Below are 25,337 nucleotides of genomic sequence, written 5' to 3' on the forward strand. Positions count from 1 at the left end.
TCGCCCTTTTGGCCTTGTGCTTCCAACTGTGAAAGATAGACAATAGGCACAGTATAGCTATGTTCATGCAGATTCAAGTTCTACATGCATTACGACTTGCCTGCTGCCACTGACACATTGCTTTCAGGTAACTTTCTAAAATAAACTTAAATGAAAACATTTAAATCCTTTATTTTGTCCTTTGTCATTTGCAGTTCAGTATACATTTCCAGAGAGTGTTCATATGCACGGTTCTCATAGTTAACAGTTGTTTTTTTTTTTTTTGCATCTAACAGAACCAAGAAACCACAGGAAACAAAACCTGTTTTATAATGGCCCTGCTTCCCCTGCCAGACGAAGATATCAGTTTAACTCTGCTGCCCCAAGGAGTCCTTATAGTAGCAAGAGAAAGAACAGGTTGGAAAATAATCATTTGCCAGATGTGTTTATTTACTTTAAAGTAATGGGGTCAGTTGCAGAGTTTTAATGTGTTTCACTTGATGCACCGAACAGGGGGATTAAGTAAGTTCGATGTACTTGTTTAGACATCTGGTTAGTACCATCAACAACCTCAATTTTAGCATACCCATTGGGACCAGCAGACTAGATGAAGCTTGATCCTAGTGCGACATACTAAACCAGACCCTTGCTTGCAGATAAAACATATATATTAAGTGGAATTTTTCCAATTAAGAATTATTTTCCATGTTTTCTTATGTCTATCATTTATGAGCTGTCAGATCAACAGTTTACCATGCTTACACAGGATTAGAAACTAACTCTCGCCAGAAGCGAATTAAAACTGATGAGTGGTTAATGTCTGTGTCTCTGTAGTCCTGTGGGCTAGTGCTTAAAAAAAAAAAAAAAATATATAGGAAGTCAATTTTCTACTGGGGTGTAGAAGTGAGGAACAAACATTCATAATGTTCCCCTTGTCATGCCCAATTTTGCATTATTTTGAGAGATGCAAATTCATCAGCGTTTCATTTAATTTTGTTTGTGTGATTGCTTACACTATTAATTTATTCATCGCTGTGGTTTAACTGAACTTGTGGTATAAATGTTTCAATTATGTATTTCTTTGAAAAAGCCCAATTGCTTGAACGCAACACACTTATTTGGTAGGTCAATATTTAATCTCTAATTTTGTATTCGATTATCGTGAAGACATTTATCAGCGCTAATCGATGCATTGAGTTTTATTTTTCAAAATAAACAACAAACTTTTTTTTTTTTTTTTTTTTAACAGAAGATCCAATAATTAAAAAGATTGTGTGTGTCCGCATCAGATCTTCAAATGTCCCTTTTTAACTTGTAATGATAACACCGTGTAACAAATTATTATTTTTTTTTTGTTCCTGGGTAGTAAATGTTATTTCCTAATTGCTTATGCCTCAAAAGTATAAAAAATGGCTATTATTCCCCACAAACTTTGCTTTTGTGACCAGGACAGTGATATTTCAAAATATCACTGTCCTGGTCACAAAAGCAAAGTTTGTGGGGAATAATAGCCATTTTCTATACTTTTGAGGCATAAGCAATTAGGAAATAACACTTACTAACCAGGAACAAAAATTGTGTTACATAGTGTAATTTTATATATATATATATATATATATATATATATATATATATATATATATATATATATATATATATATATATATATATATATAAAAAAAAATAAGATGTACTGCAAGGTTTGTGTCCAGTATGACAAAAGCCAGAGTGTCACATTTGACTGGGTTGTCTACCTTTTAAGATAGTGGATTTTAAACTGCATGAAAAATCAAGGAATTATAAGTGTGAAACTGATGAAGGCAAAGAGTGCCAAACAACGGACTTCAAAAGTGTAACAATCACTACACTCCATACACACCTCTGGGATTTGAAAGCTCAAAGTGCTTTTTAGAACAGCTTACACCCCTGCAAAGCATGCACCACCATATTAGGATTATTAATGGATGGGTGACCTGGATGAGGCAAAAGGATTAGTATTCATGATATTTAAACTTATTGACTGGATTTTATGATTAGTGGTTTGTAATTAGAACTAAATCTATGAACTTTTCTAGACTTCTGCTGTGGTTGTTTTAGTTGGTATTGCTTTAAACCACAAGTAACACAGTTGACCCTAAGATACTATTACAAGAAGACCAACTTCATGGCTAGTGTCTTCATTGACTGAGTTGGACAGATGTGTTTTTTGCAAGAAGTAACATTTTTTTTGTGGTGTTAGATTTCTTTTTTTTGTTTTGCCTTCAATAACCCATGTTTCAAATATTTAATTACCCAGCCGAGGATTATACATCTTTTTTAAACACATTAACCTCTTATAGAAGTCCCTGAAACATTTGACATACATGACTAGGATATGTGGAAAGTAAAACAAAAGTAGCACAAAAATACATGGTTAGTAGATTGATATACCCCATGAATTAACATTATGCCTATTGAGACATGCAGTACCTGTACTATATAATATCTATGGTAACAAATTCCCTGTCTTATTGAATGTAGCAATAGGCTTGGTATTTTTATATAACATATTTAAAGTTGTAGGCATCCTAAGTAGTGTTTAGTGGCTTTAAGTCAAAATCATCTAAGCTTCTAAAATGTCTTGTTTTATTTTATTTTTTTATTGACAGCAGAGTTGATTCTGTAGCTAGTCAGCCTAGGTAAGATTTTAGATAAGCATTGTTGCCTTAAAATAAATACAGTAAGCCTTATAACCTTAATTTATTCTAGTGTTAGGTATATTTTGATGTATGATAAATATTTTAAACAACTTTTAAAATAACATACAATATGATATTATAAAAGATCAGTGTTGTCTTGGATAGACTCTGTTCTGCTGAAATGTTATGAGAAGTTAGAGGAGCAGTTCTTGCTCATCTCTTTCAGTTCTTGTGCTTTTCCCACCAGACGAAGACACGCCATCCACAACAGTGACTCCACGTCTTCCTCTTCATCTCCGTCTGATGATGATGAAGACAGTTTTGAGAGACGCAGGGTGAAGAGCAAAAATGGAGCAATGAACAGGTAGCAATCACAGTACTAGAAAGGGGTCACTTTTTCCATAACCTAATGTAAAAACTGCTTGTCAGTATGTCTCTGAGCTGTAGGCATTAATGAAATGCAAAATTCATTTCATACGATTGTATCAAAACTTGGACCCCGAAATTAATATAGTAGTTTATACTGTGTTCCTTTTTGTGCTTCTGGGTGATGTACTGTAGTCCAAATGCTTTGAAATACTGACTCAGATTATTTGGCTGTAATTATGATTTTCATTATGTCACTTCCTTCTTTTAATGTAATGAATGGATGCATTTGGGGCAATATGATGGTTTTTATTGCATTTTCATAACTGTTTTGTCATCCAGGTGTCTTCCTTTGAACCTGCGTAAAGAAGACTTGTTGGGTCTCCACAAGGACCGCATGAAGATTGGAGCAAGTCTGGCTGATGTGGATCCCATGCAGATTGACTCTTCAGTAAGCCAAAGTACCGTACAGAAGAATTGTAGTACAGATTAAGTTGTTGATAACATGGCCTATTGTAGGTGTGGGTAGCATAAGCTGACACTCAACTGATTGACATTGTCACTGCCAACTTAAAAGTCGACTGAACTCTCACTTCTGTACAGGTGCGTTTTGACAGCATAGGTGGATTGTCCAGTCACATCTTGGCACTGAAGGAGATGGTGGTGTTCCCACTGTTGTATCCAGAAGTTTTTGAAAAGTTTAAGATACAGCCTCCTCGGTAAGCAAATAGATTGCATGAAAATAAGATGCTAAATATTGGTGTTTAATGTGATTATTTAGCAGAGTACTTTGTTTGGAGTATGTGACTGTTTTAACAAATGTCGGTCTGTTTTTTTTTTTGTTTGTTTTGTTTTTTCTTGTTCAGGGGCTGTTTGTTTTATGGACCACCTGGTACTGGAAAAACCCTGGTTGCCCGAGCCCTTGCTAACGAGTGTAGCCAAGGGGACAGAAAGGTGGCCTTTTTCATGAGAAAGGGAGCAGACTGTCTGAGTAAATGGGTGGGCGAGTCGGAGCGACAACTTAGGCTACTGTTTGATCAGGTAATTATAACCACTCTGCCATGTCAAAAGGTTTTTTTTTTTTTTTTTTTTAATATTGTAAAGTGGTTTAGTTACTTGTGGCAAAGGATTAATGTACACAACCAATGGCTACACATTTTGAGCAAAATTTTCACATAAATTAAGCATTCCCAGTGTTGCTTATGTATTGGCATGTGTATTGATGTAAATCACATTAATACACCTGCAATACAAGAAGAACTGTAAAAGACTAAATGCAAAGTTTTCATCTTAGGCTTACCAGATGCGTCCTTCAATCATTTTCTTCGATGAAATTGATGGATTAGCTCCTGTTCGGTCTAGCAGGCAAGACCAGATACACAGGTATGGGAAAAAAAGAATTGCAAGTTTAAAATTAACAGTAGTTGCAACGGATTTGACTGAAGGATTGTTTTTTGTGTAATAGTTAATTGTGACTTTCTATTTTGTATGTGGTTTGTTATGTAAAAATGTGTCAACATTCTGTGTTATCAGGTTCATTTACATATTTTTATATTTAATGTTAGCTCTATAGTGTCGACTCTGCTGGCTCTGATGGATGGTTTGGATAGCCGAGGTGAGGTAGTGGTGATTGGAGCCACAAACAGACTGGATTCCATTGATCCTGCCTTAAGAAGACCAGGACGTTTTGACAGAGAATTTCTGTTTGGCCTTCCAGACAGAGACGTAAGTGAAAAGAGTTACAATTTAATTAAGATTTTTAAATTACATTTACATGCAGCAACAAAATAGACTAACCATCCCATAGTTATACCACTTGAACAAAAATGTAGATAAACTGTAGGAAAACTTGGATTCCGTTTTGACTTCTGCATTGACTTCCCTTTAATTATTATTTTCTGTTCTGTAGATAACCAGCAAATAAACAAAATACAAATCCCTGAATATAGAACTTCTGGTACTTTACAGCTTGCACAGTAAAGTAAAATTACATATACAGACTTCAAAACCAAATTATTTTGAAATAAAGAGAACATTCTGAATGTATATTATTATTATTTTTATTTATTTTTTTATTTTTTTAAAGACTCGTAAAGACATTTTGAGAATACATACAAGGCAGTGGAATCCAAAACCTTCTGATGACTTTCTTGAAGAGCTGGCTGACAAATGTGTTGGTAGGCTTTATTTATTTCATTAATTGTATGTATTTGTTTATTTATTATCAACATTAATATCATGTGTGTTCTCACTTTTGCAAGTTAAGTCTTTAGCCTGTTTTTAACAGAGTTGCTGTTAGTTTCAAACTCATTTTAGATATTCACACTTACAACATTTCTGCGATGTCATCCTTTGATCTTTTGATGATTTAATTGTATTACTCTACTAACAAAGTGGCTTTGAAGAGAAGGGGAATATGGGGCAGATTATATTGTTTTAGCGAGTACACAGTTAGTGCTACGAATCCACAGCAAGTCGAAACAATTCAAACGCGAATACCATTTTGTTATGCAAAAATCATTTCAACAATTAGTTAATTACTGTTACACATTTCAAACATAACTCTTAGAAAAGGGCTTGTGATTTCAATTTAACATTTCATATTGTTTGCTAAAAGTGTGGTAGCACAATTCTACATTAACAGTGTAAAACTTTGTCTTCATAATTACACATTGTGAAAAAGCTTCTTTATTTACAGTATAACAGTTCTGGGTTCATAACACTTCTTTAATGGCTAAAGCACACTCGCCAACAAAGGAACAGTGGGAACACAGCTGCTTTTACAAAACAAAAATAAATCCCAACTCATGTTTTTGAGCACTAACAAAAAACAGGATCCCTAACTTTAGTCCGACACTAATCTGGTTTACTGACTTCAAATATACACAAATCATAGATTTAATATACTTTGTTTTAATGCACACCGCATTCAGGTATGTGCACAGTTCCTTACCTTCCCACAGATGGCTATTGTATTTGAAACCTGTCCTTTTTTATACCTGTCTTACAAACAAGTGTATTACTTTAACTGACTGCCTGTCAATCAGTGTTCTGGTATAGCTGTGGCATTCTGGGAGATGTGGTTTTTCATTCCTTCTTTAAACAGCAAGAAATACATTTTCTTATTTTTCAGTAACAAAAGCAATTTCATCATAACTTTGTAAAACGGCATCAATTTACATTGATGTTAGTTTTAAACTCAGCTTTTGCATTTCATTCCTGGCTTTACCAGCAGTTCAAACAAGCTTACAGCCTTAAGTAGGTACTTAGGTACTTCTCAAACTCATCACTTGCAATGATATTTAGGTCTGCATCTGTAGGCTTGGCAAAAAAAAAAAGATAAATAACTTTCCCCTCCGTTCCAGGTTCACATTACTTTTGTTTTTTGCATTGTTCTATGTCTAAAACACAGTGCTGACTACTATCTTCACTTACAACAGACACTTGTCTGTGTAAAGTGGAATTTCAAACTCCAAACTCTGAGGAACTCATGACAACATTGCCGCAGTGTGAGAGATAAACATTAACTGTTTTTACTAAGCGTAACAAAAGAGCAAAAAAACAAATCCACTTAACAATCAACTGAATCTCATTATTGAACAAGTATCAATTGGAAAGAAATGTTTTAAGTGGCATAAACAACTCAAAGTGTTGAATCAGTAAGAAATAACCCAGCTTCTCATGCTAAACGACACACCAAACAGTGAATTATTTTTAATGATTTCAACAGTTATCGTTGTTTATCCCTTACGTAAGTGGTGGAGAATCCAAAACCTATTATGGTAAGGTGGCATTTCAAAAAGTGGGCAAAAGTAAACTGCCAAACAGGAGACGTCATGATTTTTTTTCCCCATGAATCATCTATATATTAAGTCTTGTGTATGATGTATTGTCAACTCCACTTGTGCTTAACCCTCTGTATATTTCTTTTTCCAGGTTACTGCGGTGCAGATATTAAATCAGTCTGTGCTGAGGCAGCACTTTGTGCCCTCCGCAGGCGCTATCCACAGATCTATGCCACCACTGAGAAGCTGCAACTGAATGTGGATTCCATTCAGATCAGTGGCAAGGACTTCATGATGGCCATGCAGAAGACTGTCCCAGCTTCCCAACGGGCAGTATCCTCACCTGGAAAAGCCCTGTCTCCCATTGTAAAGCCCCTGCTGGAAAACGCCCTCCAAGACATCCTGGTTGCACTGAGCAGGGTCTTCCCTCATGCAGAGCAGGCCATTAAAAGGCAGAAGAGCTCAGGTGGGCAAAATATATAAGTTGTATTCAGGGTAGTCTAGGTCCCATAGGGTGAAACATTACTGCACAATTCAAGTAGCTAGAGATTTCATTTTTATGTAGATTTTATATAATATAATATATATATATATATATATATAAGTATATATATATATAATATATATATATATATATATATATAATATATAAATATATAGCTCTGGAAAAAAAATTAAGAGACCACTGCAAAATTATCAGTTTCTCTGGTTTTACTATTTATAGGTATGTGTTTGGGTAAAATTGACATTTTTGTTTTATTCTATAAACTACTGACAACATTTCTCCCAAATTCCAAATAAAAATATTGTCATTTAGAGCATTTATTTGCAGAAAATGACAACTGGTCAAAATAACAAAAAAGATGCAGTGTTGTCAGACCTCGAATAATGCAAAGAAAATAAGTTCAGATTCATTTTTAAACAACACAATACTAATGTTTTAACTTAGGAAGAGTTCAGAAATCAATATTTGGTGGAATAACCCTGATTTTCAAGCACAGCTTTCATGCGTCTTGGCATGCTCTCCACCAGTCTTTCACATTGATGTTGGGTGACTTTATGCCACTCCTGGCGCAAAAATTCAAGCAGCTCGGCTTTGTTTGATGGCTTGTGACCATCCATCTTCCTCTTGATCACATTCCAGAGGTTTTCAATGGGGTTCAGGTCTGGAGATTGGGCTGGCCATGACAGGGTCTTGATCTGGTGGTCCTCCATCCACACCTTGATTGACCTGGCTGTGTGGCATGGAGCATTGTCCTGCTGGAAAAACCAATCCTCAGAGTTGGGGAACATTGTCAGAGCAGAAGGAAGCAAGTTTTCTTCCAGGATAACCTTGTACTTGGCTTGATTCACGCGTCCTTCACAAAGACAAATATGCCAGATTCTAGCCTTGCTGAAGCACCCCCAGATCATCACTGATCCTCCACCACATTTCACAGTGGGTGCGAGACACTGTGGCTTGTAGGCCTCTCCAGGTCTCCGTCTAACCATTAGACGACCAGGTGTTGGGCAAAGCTGAAAATTGGACTCATCAGAGAAGATGACCTTACTCCAGTCCTCTACGGTCCAATCCTTATGGTCTTTTGCAAACCTCAGCCTGGCTCTTCTTTGCTTCTCATTGATGAAGGGCTTTTTTCTAGCTTTGCACGACTTCAGCCCTGCCCCTAGGAGCCTGTTTCGAACAGTCCTCGCCGTGCACTTCACCCCAGCTGCCGTTTGCCATTCTTTTTGTAGGTCACTTGATGTCATCCTACGGTTGCTGAGTGACATTCGAATGAGTTGGCGGTCATCCCGGTCAGTGGAGAGTCGTTTTCGCCCTCTGCCGGTCTGTAGCTTTGTTGTCCCCAATGTGTGCTGCTTGACCTTGTTCTTATGAACCGCCATCTTTGAAATTTTAAGGATGGAAGCAACCCGACGCTCACTGTATCCCTCTGCCAGTAAAGCCAGAATTGAACCCTTCTTTTCCTCACTCAAAACTTTCCTTTTCAACTCTTTGGGCATGGTCAATAGTTATTTTTTTATTCCAATTACTTTTGAGGTACTACTAGCACTGTTTTGCCATCCAGCTGGTCCTATTGCAAGAGGATAGTGATGACCACAGGAGTGGTTTTTATACTTTTCCTCGTTAAATAAGATTTGGTTCAGGTGATCCCCTAATCAGTACCTCATTCAGTAGAATGAGGTGTGCCTGTGTTGGAATTCAACAGACACTGGAATGGAATGGCTGCCATACATGTAGAGATGCTGATTTAAGAAAAATTTGCAGTGGTCTCTTAATTTTTTCCAGAGGTGTGTGTGTGTGTGTGTGTATATATATATATATATATATATATATATATATATATATATATATATATATATATATATATATATATATATATATATATATATAATATTTTATATATGTATAATAAAAATATATATATAGCTGAGGCCTTGAAACTCGGTAGTCCAAAGCACTTTTAACATACTTTACATTCAGAACACAAAACCAATCGAAGTATTTGGAAACAGTCAAGGGGGACAGTAAGAACTAAGAATTTAATTTGAAGCTACTTGCTGCTTTAAATTTAGCTAAACTTTTAGAACTGTCTTAAAATATGGCTGCACAGAACCAGTGTGTTTACATATTCACACAGCCACGTGTGGCTCTGAACCAGCATGTCATTTCCTAATGTGGCTTAGGTTAAGCTTGATTTGTGGGTATTGTACAAAAGAAAATAACGTTGTCAATAATTTTACAGAGCTGCCGACCATTGCATTTGACCAATCTCGTAAAGATTGCAGGATTATATAAACACTGGGTACTAAATGTGATAATGAATTAGATCATAAATGGCTGCCAAATTGTCATGGTTTATGCATGATTGGCAACACACTTCATACAGGACTGTATTAGGATTCTTCCAATAGTCTTTAATTCTTGGTATCGTCCAATAAGATATTTTTTTACATGGCCAGTTTCATAAACAGTGATTTGATACATACATACTTCCACATCAATTTTAGATTTATTTTGACTTAATATTTGATCAGAAATATTTCAATAATATTATTCCCAAGGAATAGCGTGCAGTAAGTATTTTAATGTTTTAACAGCGAGTTGAAAAAACAATTTCATTCAGTAAAAACTCTGAATAAAGACTTCTGGTCAGGCCTGTTCGTAATTATGTTTATCCTTTTATTTTGAAGATTGTTTTTCATCTGAACATACAAGTCATATTTTAGATGAAGAGCTAATATACAGTGACGATGAAGGGCAGTCTGTATATGAAAACAACTCGAGCCATAAATCAAGGCAACAGAAACCATTCCTCCAATACAACAGGTAACAGATGTTAAAGAATTGCATATGTATACTCCCCCTATAGATGGCTTGGCTTTTCTATTTTAACTGATTTTTAAACTTATTTTGGCTTTCCTGCATTTCAAAGATTGAGTACTGAATGACTTCCATCCAAAAAAAGCCTTTATCTTCTATTGCGTTTTATTCTTACTTGTAAACTACATTTAACTTTTTTTTTTTTTTTTTTGAGCAATTGAAAGCATTTTATATTATATTATTTTTTTCAAATTGGACGTGTTTTTTTTTTTTTTTTAATGTATTTACCATTAGGAGTGCCCACTATAATCCAACATCCTACCGGCCAAGATTTCTACTAGCAGGGAGGTCAGGGGATGGACAGAGTTCACACCTGGCTCCTGCTGTCCTTCATGCCCTGGAGAAATTCACTGTGTACACTCTGGGTATAGCAGTACTGTATGGCGTCAGTGCTGCATCACCTGAAGAAACCTGCGCACAGGTAACCAGACAATTCGCTTCTTTGTGATTTTGTGCTTGTTTTTATTGTACTAACCCATGCACTAATGCATGTTTGTTTTTTGTAAGCTTTTCTGTGAAGCAAAGAGAACCTCCCCAAGCATCATGTATCTTCCTAACATTGACCTGTGGTGGGATACAATGGGAGCTGCACTGAAGGCTACGTTTGTCAGCTTATTGCGTGACATTCCTTCATTCTCTCCGATACTTCTGCTGGCAACCTGCAGTTCGCCTCATAAAAAGCTCCATTCAGAGGTATTTGAAATCCATTTTTTTTATTTTCATTTTAGCCTATTTATCTTTTTGTTGAATAAACCTTGTCTTGGTACAGGACACATGTTTACATTTAGAAATACAAAAAGTAAAGGGGTCACCACCACCAGTTGATAAAGTGTAGGACCTTTTAACCCTTTGCGGTCCATTTATTCAGTGCTTGTCAGGCGCGTCGGGTCCAATTTATTTTCACACGCGCTGTTTATTTTACACGCACTGTTTAAATTTTTTTTTCAGAGTAAAACAGGTTTAAAAGGCACTGAATCGCAAAAGGACATTCAATACTTTATCTCCAGCCAAGCCCCACCCGTTGTTTGCTGTATTTTTCACATGCCTCTTTATAGACGTGCATACTGATAAATCTTCTCCTGATCACTCATTTTATCACCAAACTCCTCAATAATGCGATCCAAGTCATTATTTTATCAGTATAACTCTGAAAAAGCTCAAAAAGCTCTGCATATGTCTGTGATATTTTTTGAGCGCTGGATCCAGAAGCAGCTATCTCCTTTGTTTACGTCCGTGTTATCTCTGCGGTGCATGGGGCTATCAGATATGAAAGGACAAGAAAGGATGAGAATCTTAGGTTTGATTCTGAATGTGCTCTGTTATAAGTACTCACTCTTTCTCTCTCTCAGCATTTTGTTTGCTTGTTGAACTGATATATTGCACTGTAATTTTTGTATATAGCTGCACACAGGTGCAAAAAGCACTACGATTCCACACTCTTTCTGTCATTCCTGTAATGAGTTTGTTGTATTACACACTGCTACTGTTACTGTTTTTGCTACCCTGGTATCGGTTCTTAACATTACATTCCTCTGCATACTTGACATAGCAACAGTCAGAGTAAGCTACTAACTCCGAAACACACTATGGGACACTTGGATTTTTAGATTTTGTTCAACGAAATATGTTTGAAAAGTATTTAGTTTAAAATAAACTCCCCTTTGAAATGAACAGGAGGGATACATTTAAGTTTAATGCGACACTGCTCTAGCCCTTTCTCAACTCCAGAAGAGTAACTTTATTAAACTTTTTTTAAATAGGCCCGTCATTTTTGTTTTTACTCAGGATTGCAATATGTCACAACAATCAGTCACGTCAGCACAGCTGGGTATATTCCTACAGATGTAATTAAGGCCCTGTGAAAATCACAGATTTTTTTTTATTCACAGCAGTGTCACGGGTTAAGTGACATTCCGTGGAACTATTTTATAAATTGTGTACAGATATATTTTTTTAAATGGCAAATGGAGAAATGCACTGACATCATCAGAATCAATGTCAAAGTTATTCAAGCAGTATACAATACTTAGTGAAACGGTGTTCTAATTAAAAGCCTGTAGGTAAAGTGTATCTGCAAAGACAGCTTTGTTCTACATCAGATGCATGTAGACCTTGCAAAACAAATACAATGTTTCACCCATACTGATCTTGGACATCAGTCGACTCATCAGTGACCACTGACAAGCAACCAGACTGTTTTACCAATTCCATAATCTCCTGCTTGTGATACTCTGCAGCTTTAGGTAAATATTCACTACTCAGCTGGGCTGATGAAAGAATCGCTTCACCATTTGCTACACTCAGTCTGTCCAATTTTTCAAGAGGGATATTTGCGAAAACAAACGCCTCTGTCAGGTCAAAATGTAATGTGTTTTATGCTACACGGTTTTCAGTGGACTTCTGGAATGTGGTAGTCACCGTTTTTGTTTCTTGGCAAGTAAAGCAGCCGTGGTACACAGCACTGCACAGCGAATAGTACACACAGGCACACAGCAGAGCTGTACAGTTTTGTAAATGTGTTTTGTTTATGTGTTTTTTAATGAAAAACAAATAATTATGAAAATTTATTTAAGAATATTGAAATAAGTTTGCAGTATTGAGCTAATTTTGCGATTTCCACGCAGTCTGAGAAATCGAGATTTACACAGGGCCTTGAATATAATCAAAATTTAAAGAAATTAAACTTTGATTTAATGTGAAATATAGTTGATGTATTTTGTTAACTTATATATATAATACGCATCACACCAAATGTTATGGACAACACTATGTAGCTTCCAACATTTGTAAACCTTAAGACTGCAGCAAGCATTAAAGAAAATAAAACATTATTTAATCAAAACGGTGATGCAATTTTTTATCCTTTAATGTACAGTACTGTGTCGTCATTATTATACTATAAAAGTTTGTAACACAACTGGAGATGAGTAGGGTCCAAGTTCAATTACATCCAGATTTATTTTCAGAGAAAGTTCCAGCATGTTTATAACTAAATGCATCCCAAAACAATGAAGACCTGCCATTAGACTATTGTGTTCACAATCTACTGCATAAGGTGTTAATTGATCCGAATAAATCTATTTTGAAATGCGATCATCTGCTTGTAAACAGCAATAGGCTCAGCTATGTGATTAAATTCAGTAGTTTTTTTTTTTTCTTTATCTTCCTAGAAATGGTCAGTATGGTTCACTACTAAATTAAATTGCAAGTACAGATTAACCCATTTTTATATAACCTCGCTTAATATCATACTCCGTTTTATTATCACGATTTAAGAAACTACTCGCCATGCACCATAGTTTCTTTGACAAATTAACCTCTCAATATCTCAAACTCGCTTTTTGTGCAGCCTGTCAAATGCTGTGTGGCTGGGCTTAACTAAGTGACCACAGGATATAATTACAATGAATAATTCAGTTGATAATCTGGCATTTTGTGCAGCATTTAAAATGCTGCGTGGGCTGTCTTAAGGGGATACAGTTCAGTTACAAAGCAGCAACATCACCAAATCTTTCTTCTTTCACATAGTCAGTCTTCTACAAATGCACACAAAAAAGCACCAGGTGCAGCATCTAATTTGATAGCTCTCATCAGTTGACAATTCATGCCTTTTTTAGATAATGGCACAAACAGTTTCATTCCAGTTAATGATACAACACGTATTTTCCCAGTAGTAAACTATATGCATTTGTTTAAATGTAAAGAAGAACTAAATTTACAGTATTAAAACACTGCTCTTTTAATTTACCTTTTAGTTTTCTTACTTATTTTTTTTTTCGGAATTTGCTGTCATAGGTAAATGTGAAACGTTTATATTATGTCCTGTTTTTATATCAGATTATGATTGCATGGCAATAATGTTCTTCTGTATATTTTATTACGTATAACATTTTTTATAATTATTACTTTTATGGTTACATTATGCATTTACCTTAGCATTGTATAAAAAGTTTAGTTGACGCATTTTTATTTGGCATTTCTTAGTAAACTATGTTTTCCTAGTGTTGCTGCTATAATGCACAGGACATCAATTGCAACATAGTACTATAAGCAAAACGCACAAATTTATTTATTCTTTTGTCACTTAGTTTCATTCTTTGTACCATTGATACCAGTGTAATAGTCCTACACTCTTGTGTGTTTTATGTTGATATTGGATTGCTTAATTTTATACTCCCAGGGCTCTGTTTTAGATTTAACTACTGGCCCCTTGGGCCACTGAGCTAGTGTTTTTACTGGCCCAGATGCAATTTTATCTGGCCCAATATATTTATGTTTTTTTTTCATGATGGTTTTTATTTTCAGAATGTTTCTAACTGTGTGGTAACCAAAGAGAGCTCATGTCTCAATAGAAAGTGGCTAAACAAAGCCTTTGAATATATGTTACTTCAGCCATTTAACATGTATATAGCAAGTGCTAAAAGAAGTAATCCAAACTTGGGTAACATTGAAATTAGAAAAGTAGTTTAACTTTATGATGAATATAAAGACATACTAAATGATAAGCACAACAACACAGTAACTAAGAAAATGCAAGATACTTGGAGTTGGAAAGGAGGTTTTTTTTTTTTTTAACTCTGAACTGTAGTTCAATGTAAAACATCTACAGTTGACTTTCTGTGAATGGAAGGAGTAACGGCAACATTTGCACTGACCATTAAAAGTACAACCAGATATGCTTGTTTTGAATTATTTACAGGTTATTGAATAAACAAAGTAACTTGACTTCGATTCATCTGATGTCAGTACTTGATGGCTAGTTGTAATTGGTAATGTTAAACTATTGTAATGTTGGAATGTATTTTCTATTTTGGCCAGGTTACAATAGTTACACTAAGATTATGTTATAAATATTGTTTGTTAGAATTATATGTACAATATTTTGGTTGCTATATGATAGGTGTTTTATTCTGAATACACTACAGCAAAAATTATTTGGTGGTTTGCGCAATATTATGCTACTGTTGCTTTAATTGGAAGAGATACGCGCTGTGATGTTGCTGCTCATTGAGATCTGTGTATTTTATTTCAGTAAACAAAAGAAAAAACATGTGCCTAAGGAAATGGGGTACAGAGCAAAGAAATCTCGTCTTGGACATTGTTTGAACACTTTGTAAACCCAGCTAAACTTTACCGGCTTACATTGTTATGCTGTCTGCTTGTGCACTCGCATTTGCCTTTTAGTCTTGGTAGTGTAAGGGACCAGAGTTCGGGTAATTGAACACACAAAAAGGTTGCACCCTGTGTATTCATATAGGAAACTATTTGAAAATTTCCGATAATAATAATAATAAACACTATTAAAACAATATTCATAATACAAAATAATAACAATCCTACTCTGTGTTATCACTTGTGTAGCCTCTCCCAAGTCAGCGCCAATCTTGCTGAGTGATACCAACGAGTCCTGGAAAGATTGTGAATGACATTTTTGACCTGAACGCATCAGATCCCAAATCAAAAAGTTTGACAATTCGATTGCGTATCTGGGTATCCATCGGGACATCTTACTGTGAGAGTGGATATGATGTAAACAATGTTGAATTCACAACAAATAAAACTGCTGTTTGCTGGGAAACTGACACCAAACAAGGCAGAACATTACTTTTTTTCTGTCATTATGAAGCCTCCACTCTAAATGTTTGTCTTCATTTTTTTTGTCATAATCACATTCTTTATGATTTATTGATATCAGCTCTTTCTTTTTGGCTTATTGGTTGCTTAGTTGTAGAAAACCCGATTTTGTAAAAGATTTGCCGTGGGAACGAGTACCAACACAGCACTTACGCAGTCTCAGATTCTGACTGTACAACAAATAGGACACGCGGCGGGAAAAGTTAGGATTAGTTCGTAGTTATGTTTTTAAAAAATGGTTTGTAAATTTTCAGCTTTTTGACACACTGGCCTGTTTTCCAGGATTCATGAAACGGAAGCCGTGTGTGTGTGTGTGTGTGTGTGTGTGTGTGTGTGTGTGTGTGTGTGTATACACACACACACACACTGAGTGTACAAAACATTAGGAACATCTGCTATTTCCATGAAATAGACTGACAAGGTGAATCCAGTTGAAAGCTATGATCCCTTATTGATGTAAGCTGTTAAATCCACTTCAGTCAGTGTAGATGAAGGGGAGACAAGAACTGCAACGCTGCTGGGTTTTTCACGCTCAACAGTTTCTCGTGTGTATCAAAGATGGTCCACTACCCAAAGGTCATCCAGCCAACGGCAGGCCAGTGGTCGAAAACGGCTCATTGATGAAAGAGGCCAAAAGAGGCTGACACGAATTGTGCAGAGCGACAGACGGGCTACAGTTAGTCAACTGACAGTCCAGTACAACATTGGTGACGAAAGACCCATAAAAGAATGCACAACTCGTCGTACCTTGACAGAATGGGGTATGGCAGCCGACGACCTAACGGTTCCACTTCTTTCAGCAAAACACAAGAAACTGCGGTTGCAGTGGGCTAAGGAATGAAAACACTGTACACTGGAGGATTGGAAAAACATTGCCTGGTCTGATGAATCCTGGTTCCTGCTGTTTCACGCTGATGCGAGGACTAGGGTATGGAAAAAACCACAAGTACATGCATCCATCATGCTGTGTGTCAACATTGCAGGCTGGTGGTGGTGATGGTGTGGGGTGTATTTTCATGGCACACATTGGGCCTCTTGATAAAAGTAGAGCAATGTTGGAATGCCGCAGTATATCCACCTGCTAATGGATTTTTTCAGCAGGATAATGCCCCATGCCACAAGGCTAGGATTATCCAGGAATGGTTCCACAAACATGACAGTGAATTCAGCTTGCTGCAGTGGTCTGCCCAGTCACCAGTTCTCAATCCAATTGAGCATATGTGGGATGAGATGGAACAAGCTATTCAGAGTAGAGATCCACTACCAGCCAACTTGACACAACTGTGGGAAGCATTGGAGTCAACATGGGCCAACATCCCTGTGGAACGCTTTGTAGAGTCCATGGCCTGACAAATTGAGTCTGTTATGAGGGCAAAAGGGGGTGCAACTCAATATTAGGAAGGTGGTCCTAATGTTTTGTACACTCGGAGTGTGTGTATATATAGATACATAATTTTTTTTTACACTCTAGTTTAATTTAATGTAACCGGGCCTGTGGTGCTTCCTAACTACCAGCCAAACTGTACTCTCTACCAGCCCCAGGCCACTGGGCCATGGTTAATGTCGAACCCTGACTCCTGTTTGTGTTCAAGTCTGATGTTAAACATGGTGTTTTTGTTAGATTCAGGATCTGTTTCTGAAAGGATATGGAGAGGTTTACCACGTGCAGCTTCCCACTAGTAATGAGAGGAAGCGTTTCTTTGAAGATCTGATTTTGCATCAAGCTGCTAAGGCCCCAGGCTCTCAAAAGAAAGCAGGTTTGTTTATTTTTGGTTGTATCACATTGTAGAGCTTAAATCGTTTTTTTAAAACAAATCTAGACCGGCGTTATTACAGTAAGCTTAACGGGCTACTAATTTGCTAAATTCAGTAGTGTACCATGTCATTTTCAACTGAATTAAAATGCTAACTTTACTTTGCAAGTATTGGCTCATAACACATGAACAAAGTTAAAATATACAGACCTGTAAAGAGCGCCTTTCTCTCTGTCATATATCCATACATAGTGAAGAAGGCGATGGAGGTACTGCCCTTGGCTCCTCCTGTCCACCCTCGGCAGCTGACTGAGCAAGAGCTTCGTCGGCTGGAGGAGCAGGAGGAGGACACTTTGAGGGAGCTGCGGATCTTCCTCCGCAATGTCACCAGCCGCCTTACCATGGACAAACGATTCCGAGCCTTCACCAAGCCTGTTGACCTTGAAGAGGTATACCAGCCTCCATGACACAGTGCTTATAGCAACACAATGCACCTACCCTGGGCTAACTGCAGAATTGATGATGGAAGTGGTAGTATTGCTTATAGTCCAGGGCAAAGGTTACGTTTTAATTAACCAGTAGTAATAGCTCAAATAGCCTTGCTAGGACCACTTCAAAATCAGATCCAATTAAAGGTCATTGGTTTATAGCTACCATGAAAGGTTCTGTGGTTGTCAAATGTAATGTAGAGGAACCTTTCAATAATGTTTAACAGCCAGAAATGTGTTTCTTTGCTGTTGACTGCAGTTTTTTAAATGTTTTAGGTTGATGATTACTGCCAGGTTATAAAGCAACCCATGGACCTCTCTACTGTCCTTAGAAAAATTGACATGCATAAGTACAGTACTGTGAAGGAGTATCTTTGTGATGTAGACCTGATCTGCAGTAACGCATTGGAATACAATCCAGACAAAGATCCTACAGGTATCTTTTTACTTCTCCTTAATTTGTTTTCATGTGTAAAGAAGCAAATCTGATAACTCGTACCAATTAACACTACGAGCAATGTCATGCATGTCAGTGAAACCTGTTAGACAAAGTAACATTTCATGTGACTTACTGTTGATCTTGATGCATTTCCCCGCTAACTGGTGTGAGGTAGATGTTGAAAAAGGGCTCCTCCCCCTACTCTTTCTCTTTCTTTTTCTCTCTCTCTCTCTCTCATATATATATATATAGTATATATATATATATATATATATATATATATATATATATATATATATATATATATATATATATATATAAATTGTACAAAAGTTTACATACCTCAATTACCTCAAATTAAAAAATTTTTTTAACCTCTTCCCAATCTTTTTTTTTTTTACTGGCACGTGAAAGTGCTTTTGTTTGTATTGACAATTCAACTATTTCCTGAGCCTTCATGGGTTTAATTAAAAATCCACAAATGCAAATGATCAAAGTTTAATAATAAATATTCAACATATACAACATTAAATAGATAATGAGTATTAATAAATTATTATAATAACTAATTAATAAACAATTTGGGTGTAATACATTGGGAATCACTATTAAACAGCTGCTAGCATTGAATATTGGTAATAGAAAAAATAAATGCATTTAAAAATGTATAATTATATTAAAGGATTTGAGAGGAATGTTTTCATTCAGATCCAAATTGTGCTTTATTTAAGGGACATTGCTGTGGCGTGTTGCAAGGTAATAATGTACCAAGTCATTTCAATGAGCGAGTTTCATTATTGCTGAGGAACATGCCATAACAAGGTCATTATCACTGTTATACTACAACTTATTTTTTAAAGTTATTTATTTACCTCTGTTTGTCTGAAATAATTGTTGTAGTCCACTGTAAGTTAACTTTCTGTGAAGCATTTGATCAGTAAGCAGGGTTTTTAGAACAGATGTTTTGTCATCTTTTCCATTATTGAGTTATAGCAGAGAGTCTAACCTCCATATAAAGCAATGGCATGGGAGAACAAGTGCATTCAATTTAAATTAACTTGAGGATCTTTCACATTGTTAGTGAGGGTTTATGTTGCATGATTTTGGTTATAAATGACAATGATAATTTTATAACAAAACTTAAGCTCAACCTACCTTTTTAATCATGCTTTATGGACAAGGGTTGTGTTAAGTATGTGAACATTTGCGAATGTATAGACCTCTCCAGTATGTTGGCTTATGTCCAAGAGAAGTAAAAATGTTTGCAAATTATTGCGCAGTTCAGCCTAGAATTGAGAACCACTGAGATATAGAATGTTTGCCACTATTGTGATGCAATCTATAATGTCACACTATTTTAAACTTCATGGATATAATTGTACCAAATCGATGTTGCTGAATCATTCTATAGGTGGAATAAAATTACTTAATGATGCAGTTACATCGTTTGCTTATTCCTCCCAACAGAAGCTAGATAATCAACTAAACTGTTCATGTACCTCTTAAGACTTCATATGTGCTATTTACCCCTAGCTCTCCTGGGGAAGTGGGGGAGCAGTTATTACTAAGTAATACATTATAACCACTATGTCATTTTTTTCTTTTAAAGTTGTACCTCTTCACGGTACAACTGTGTTTGATACCAATAGTCTGGTTTTGCTAGACATTTAATGTTTTAGGAGAGGCTACTCTATGATTTTGTTGTACATGTATGTCATTTCCAAAAGGATACTGTACAATATTGTATAATCTTCCAGTAACCCAATTGCCACCTGCTGTTTCGGGTGTTTTACAGATCGTTTAATCAGGCACAGAGCCTGTGCTCTGAAGGACACCACTCATGCTATCATCAAAGAAGAACTTGATGAGGAATTTGAGAAGATTTGTGAGGGAATACAAGAATCACGCCAAAAAAGAGGTATAATGTTTGCTTACCATAAATGTGACGTGCTGTTTAATTTTGGTTAGGAATAACAAGCATCTCTGAGTAATAGCATGGCTCAAATCTGCATTAATAAATGTTGTGATGCTGCTAAAGTGTTTTAAATTTCCAAAACAAAGTTAATATTTGGACCACAAATTGTGATTAGGTGGGCGGTTCAGGATTAATCTTAGGAGGTCAGGCTTTAATCCTCATATAAAGCAAGCATGTGCCACTATATTGTAGTGCTGGGACGAACATTAAATATTTATGTTCTGATATTTGTTCAAGATTTAGATATTCGTTCGGATATTCATTCATTTTCAAAACTTTATCAAAACCATTATATGTAAAGCTGTATTAAAGTTGAAAAATATCCCAGAAGTAAGAATTACCTTATTTTACCCTTGTGACTTAGCTACAAAACAAAAAAAAAATACAGTAGTTTACTATGAGTCATTTCTTTTGCAAGTATGACCTGTATCATATTTTTATTGTAGCCACGGTAAGAATCCAAGCATACAACTTTTATCTTTCAAAATAGATAGCTTTTTTATTTAGCAAATAGTGAACAGCAACACTCACCAGCACATGGGCCTGATCTTAGCTGACAGTCGGGGTGCCCCAGGAGAACGCCCCCTACTGCTCCGCACCAGCCTGTAGAGTGATGGTATGTCATGCCCCCCACTCTCGGCACAGCAGTGACAAGCAAGGGAAAGTAAGCAGAGTAAATCCCGCCACTGGCCTCCGTGACAATATGCTGCATATAAAATCTCACACAGATCAAATAATTTTTGCCTTCAAATACATGTAAAAAAAAAAAAAAAAAAAAAAAAAAAAAAGTTTGTTCAGATATTTGTCACAGCACAAGTATAGTGTGTCATCTTAGACATTGCTCATGATACTGATGGCAATTGATTTTGCTTAAATAACTTTGTTTTTTTTTTTTAACCTGAAGGTTGCCCAGATTCCAAGTTTGCACCTTCCTATTACAAAGTGCAGTCAAAGCAAACTACTGCTGTTGATCTGAGGAAAAGTGATGCAGATGTGCCCAAGGAAGCTAAACCCAAAGTACCAGCTAAACCTATGGCAGCAAGTACTCCGTCTACATGTGAGATTTTGATCTTTGTATATCATATATCAAAATGAATACATTTTCTATATTGAGATTAATGTCGGACAAATAATAATAAGTTCAGTAATAGTAAACTAACATCATAAATAAGCAGACAGCCCTCCTCAGTTGTTGGCTATAGCATAGACCACATGCAGAGTGAGTAAATCAAGAAAATGCTTTGTACTTGGCATTCAATAAGCAAATTACTAACTCAATGACTGTATCCATCTTGGTCTCTGTATCCATTTAAATAGATGTTTGGATTTTAAGTATAAATCATAAACTATAGCTTTTTAGGTGTTGGAACCTAAAGTGCATTTACGGAACCTCCTGGTGTGGTTTATACAGTATAAAAGTGTTTTTGTTAATCTTTGCAAGCACTAAAGTTGGCTAAAGCAACATTGGCTGTTCCAGTCCATCCCACTACAGGACTTTGTTCCAACAGGGCCTGCAGTGGAATGGATTGAAAAAGCCAAGGTTATTTACCCCTGATTTAAAGTGATATCTTGCCCCATAAAAGTGAATGTAGAAATTTAGTGACGCATCTTTCAATTCGCGTAACGGGACCCTTGGGTCTGAGGAAGTTATGTAAAGGATGATTTATAAATGACTACCACAATAAACTGTAGAGGGACCTGTAGCCCACACTCTAAGGGAAAAACTGGAGAACTACAGATGTCGTGTGATTTTCTAAGTAAATGGATCCAGACTACTAAACAATTGCAAGTTTTTAAGTTCTTGTCAATTTTTTTTTTTTTTTATTTAATTTTTTTTATGCAATGAGTTAACCACAAACTAGTTTTTTTTTTATTGTGATACTCGGGTTTATGTTACTGACAGCTTGCTTCATGAATTGCTTATTGGCCTTGTTAATTTAAACTCCAAGGTAATAACAGAAACAGTAGAATATTTACTAGGGCACACAACACTTCTTAATGGATGACATCTTTCATCTGGCATCCTCCAAATAACTTTATACTTCAGAGATCAGTAAAATAAACTCAACTTCCGAAATAACTTTACATAGTTTCAGGAGTAGGCTGGAAGAACAAGAACAGGTGAACATTTACAAGAAATTAAAAATAGTGAAAAGGCATCTTTTACACAGAGCGCATTGATAAATGATCATTTGAGTCTCAAAATAAAAGTGGTAGCAGTCGATAGATTATTGTTGCATTATACTTGAGGATTCTGTTTTTCTTTTAATGTTTCGGTGGTACAAGTCAGGAAGGTGGGACGTTGCCCAACCGTTTTTTTGGGGGTTTTTTTTGGTATCGGGAAAGGGTGTTCTGTCAGTTAACCAAAAATCAGAAGCCCAAGTTATACTACAGTTTATTGTAGTATGTTTTATTTTGCATGTATAATTTATACAAAAAAAAGATGTATGTAGCTGTGACTTAATTATTATTTTTTTATTAATTTGTTTGTTAAATAATTTTGCAACCAAGAAAACCCATTGAAAAAAATCTGTAAAACAGGATAATGTCATTAAAATTTAGCATAAATTAAGCAGAATGTGTCCTTTGCAGCAGTTTTAAAGAAGCAGCGCAGGCGATGCCGGTGGAGCTGCGGTTTTATCGGCAAGAAAAAAAAGTTATCCCAGACCTCTAAGGGCGATCAAAGCATAATGGAGGAAGAAGATGATGCAGCAAAAGAGAGTGAGGAGGGTGAAGACAGGCTGGAGAATGCCAGCGAGTGTAGTCTGGACCAGACAGGTGTCGAGATCTGTGGGGACCCTGAGCAGCCTAGGCTCCTAGAAAGAAGTCAGGCTGATGGAGCAGTGCCACAAATGAGGGACAATACACCAAGTGGCACACAGACCTTGCTGCCTGAGCCTGCCACTAAGAAGAAAGTTGCTTCTGCACCTGCAGAGAATCCTGTTGATACAGTTTCCAATGGAGTGGTCTCTGAGACTGCAGAGACTTGGAGTGACAACAATCAGGAAGGAAACGAAGGTGTGTAGTACACTGGGGCTTGCAGACTGTTTTCGATCTGCACCGTTGTTTTCCTCTGTTTTGTTTGGAAGCTGGGCTATTTTTAGTTTACGCAATATTTAAATCCCCTTCTAAGGCCAGTATTTTATCAAAATATGCAATTAAACTGATAAATTTAACTAATATTTTACATTTATTAAAAAAAAAAAAAAAAAAAAACTAAGCGAGAATAGATGCAAATACGAACATGATTGCTATACAAATATTTTTTCTACCTGGCAATACATTAAATAAAAATGTATTTAACGTTTTAAAACGTTTGACAGTCTCTCATTGTCTATCTAGAAAAAAAAAAAGTTTTGATTTGTATGAAGTACAAATACCTCTTAATAAATAATCGAAGTATGCCGCATGAACCAGAAGCAGGGGTTCTAGGTGAAGTTTGTTTGTTTGTTTGTTTATTTATGTATTTATTTAAATCATTGGGACAAGTTTAAAACGCAATTGAAGATAAGATGAGAAAGCCATTAGCTAGGGAGAAGGGCAGCATCATAATCTTTACCAAGTACTGTAAAGACGAGACTGAGATGAGGTGCACTCACAACATGTCGACTTATTTACCACGTCAAACACCTTAAATAAGTACTTAAGCATTGTGAAAATAATAAATATATACTTGCATCTCTTCGCCATCTTTTTTACATCTGGACAATTCTCTGTTGTAAACTGCATGACCGTCATTCAAATATCTATCACCTGAGAGATGTGCAAAGTTTTGATTTAATAACACTATGTAACACAATTTTTGTTCCTGGGTAGTAAGTGTTATTTCCTAATTGCTTATGCCTCAAAAGTATAGAAAATGGCTATTATTCCCACAAACTTTTGCTTTTGTGACCAGGACAGGTAAATTTCAAAATATCACTATTTCCAATGAGAAAACGGGCGAATTTGTGTCTTTTCGTTCACATAAAGTCAGAAAAAAACAACATATGAATCCAAATTAACATGTATTTATACTAAAGTAATACAAAAATGACTACAAAAGATTTAGAAGTGAGTAGTTTTTCGAGATTTACGATTATACTGTAAATTTACAGTATAATCAAATCTCAAAACTACTCACTTCTAAATCTTTTGTAGTCATTTTTGTATTACTTTAGTATAAATACATGTTAATTTGGATTCATATGTTGTGTTTTTCTGACTTTTCTGAAAATAGTGATATTTTGAAATTGACCTGTCCTGGTCACAAAAGCAAAAGTTTGTGGGGAGTAATAGTCATTTTCTATACTTTTGAGGCATAAGCAATCAGGAAATAACACTTACTACCCAGGAACAAAAATAAATAAATAATTTGTTACACAGTGTAATCCTCAATCAATGAAAATGCACTCGCAGACATAAGTTGTTCAAAAGCTGGTCAGCACCTTCTTGAAATAATTTTAAAAACTTCAGGATATGTGTCACTTGGTACATTGGACATCCAGAACTTCTCTATGGTTACCTCTTGGTGTTTAACTTTCAGAAGGTTGTTATGCTAATTCTATCAGTTCTTCTTTTTTTTTTTTATGTTGACTTTGTTACCCCAGAACTTTCTGCAGCGTTTGAAACGGCTTTGACGTCAGCATTAAAATGGTTTCTCAACAGTTTAATGCTGAAAGTCCCTGTGAGGCGAGAGTGTATTAAATGGAATGTCCAGACAGTAATTTATGTGTACAGAAATAAAATAATTTATTTTTATTCTCTATACACAACAAAATAATTAAATAACAAAAGAAAACAAAATGGTGTGAGGAAAGGAGTGCAGGGGTGAAATCCAAAACAAACCGTGATGACTCGTCTTTAATTGTCTTCGTG

At 35.9% G+C, this 25,337-nt stretch overlaps 1 protein-coding gene across 2 annotated transcripts in view; it reads left to right on the top strand.

The window, feature by feature from the left end:
* Positions 1-25,337, top strand: part of LOC121314877 (ATPase family AAA domain-containing protein 2-like) — a 34,274-nt gene that overhangs the window by 5,700 nt on the left and 3,237 nt on the right. Inside the window, exons 8-25 of one of the 2 annotated variants that reach the window (XM_041248605.1) lie at positions 276-396; positions 2,905-3,021; positions 3,366-3,474; positions 3,627-3,742; positions 3,890-4,064; positions 4,318-4,406; positions 4,589-4,748; positions 5,110-5,200; positions 6,960-7,274; positions 10,001-10,136; positions 10,425-10,611; positions 10,698-10,883; positions 17,446-17,581; positions 17,831-18,027; positions 18,343-18,502; positions 20,301-20,423; positions 21,385-21,537; positions 23,073-23,498. In XM_041248605.1, the coding sequence (XP_041104539.1) occupies positions 276-396; positions 2,905-3,021; positions 3,366-3,474; positions 3,627-3,742; positions 3,890-4,064; positions 4,318-4,406; positions 4,589-4,748; positions 5,110-5,200; positions 6,960-7,274; positions 10,001-10,136; positions 10,425-10,611; positions 10,698-10,883; positions 17,446-17,581; positions 17,831-18,027; positions 18,343-18,502; positions 20,301-20,423; positions 21,385-21,537; positions 23,073-23,498 (2,997 nt within the window). The remainder of the gene's footprint in view (positions 1-275; positions 397-2,904; positions 3,022-3,365; positions 3,475-3,626; positions 3,743-3,889; positions 4,065-4,317; positions 4,407-4,588; positions 4,749-5,109; positions 5,201-6,959; positions 7,275-10,000; positions 10,137-10,424; positions 10,612-10,697; positions 10,884-17,445; positions 17,582-17,830; positions 18,028-18,342; positions 18,503-20,300; positions 20,424-21,384; positions 21,538-23,072; positions 23,499-25,337) is intronic. The other variant, XM_041248606.1, reaches the window with a different exon arrangement.

Source organism: Polyodon spathula, chromosome 4 (genome assembly GCF_017654505.1).
Source record: "Polyodon spathula isolate WHYD16114869_AA chromosome 4, ASM1765450v1, whole genome shotgun sequence".
Classification (NCBI taxonomy): domain Eukaryota; kingdom Metazoa; phylum Chordata; class Actinopteri; order Acipenseriformes; family Polyodontidae; genus Polyodon; species Polyodon spathula.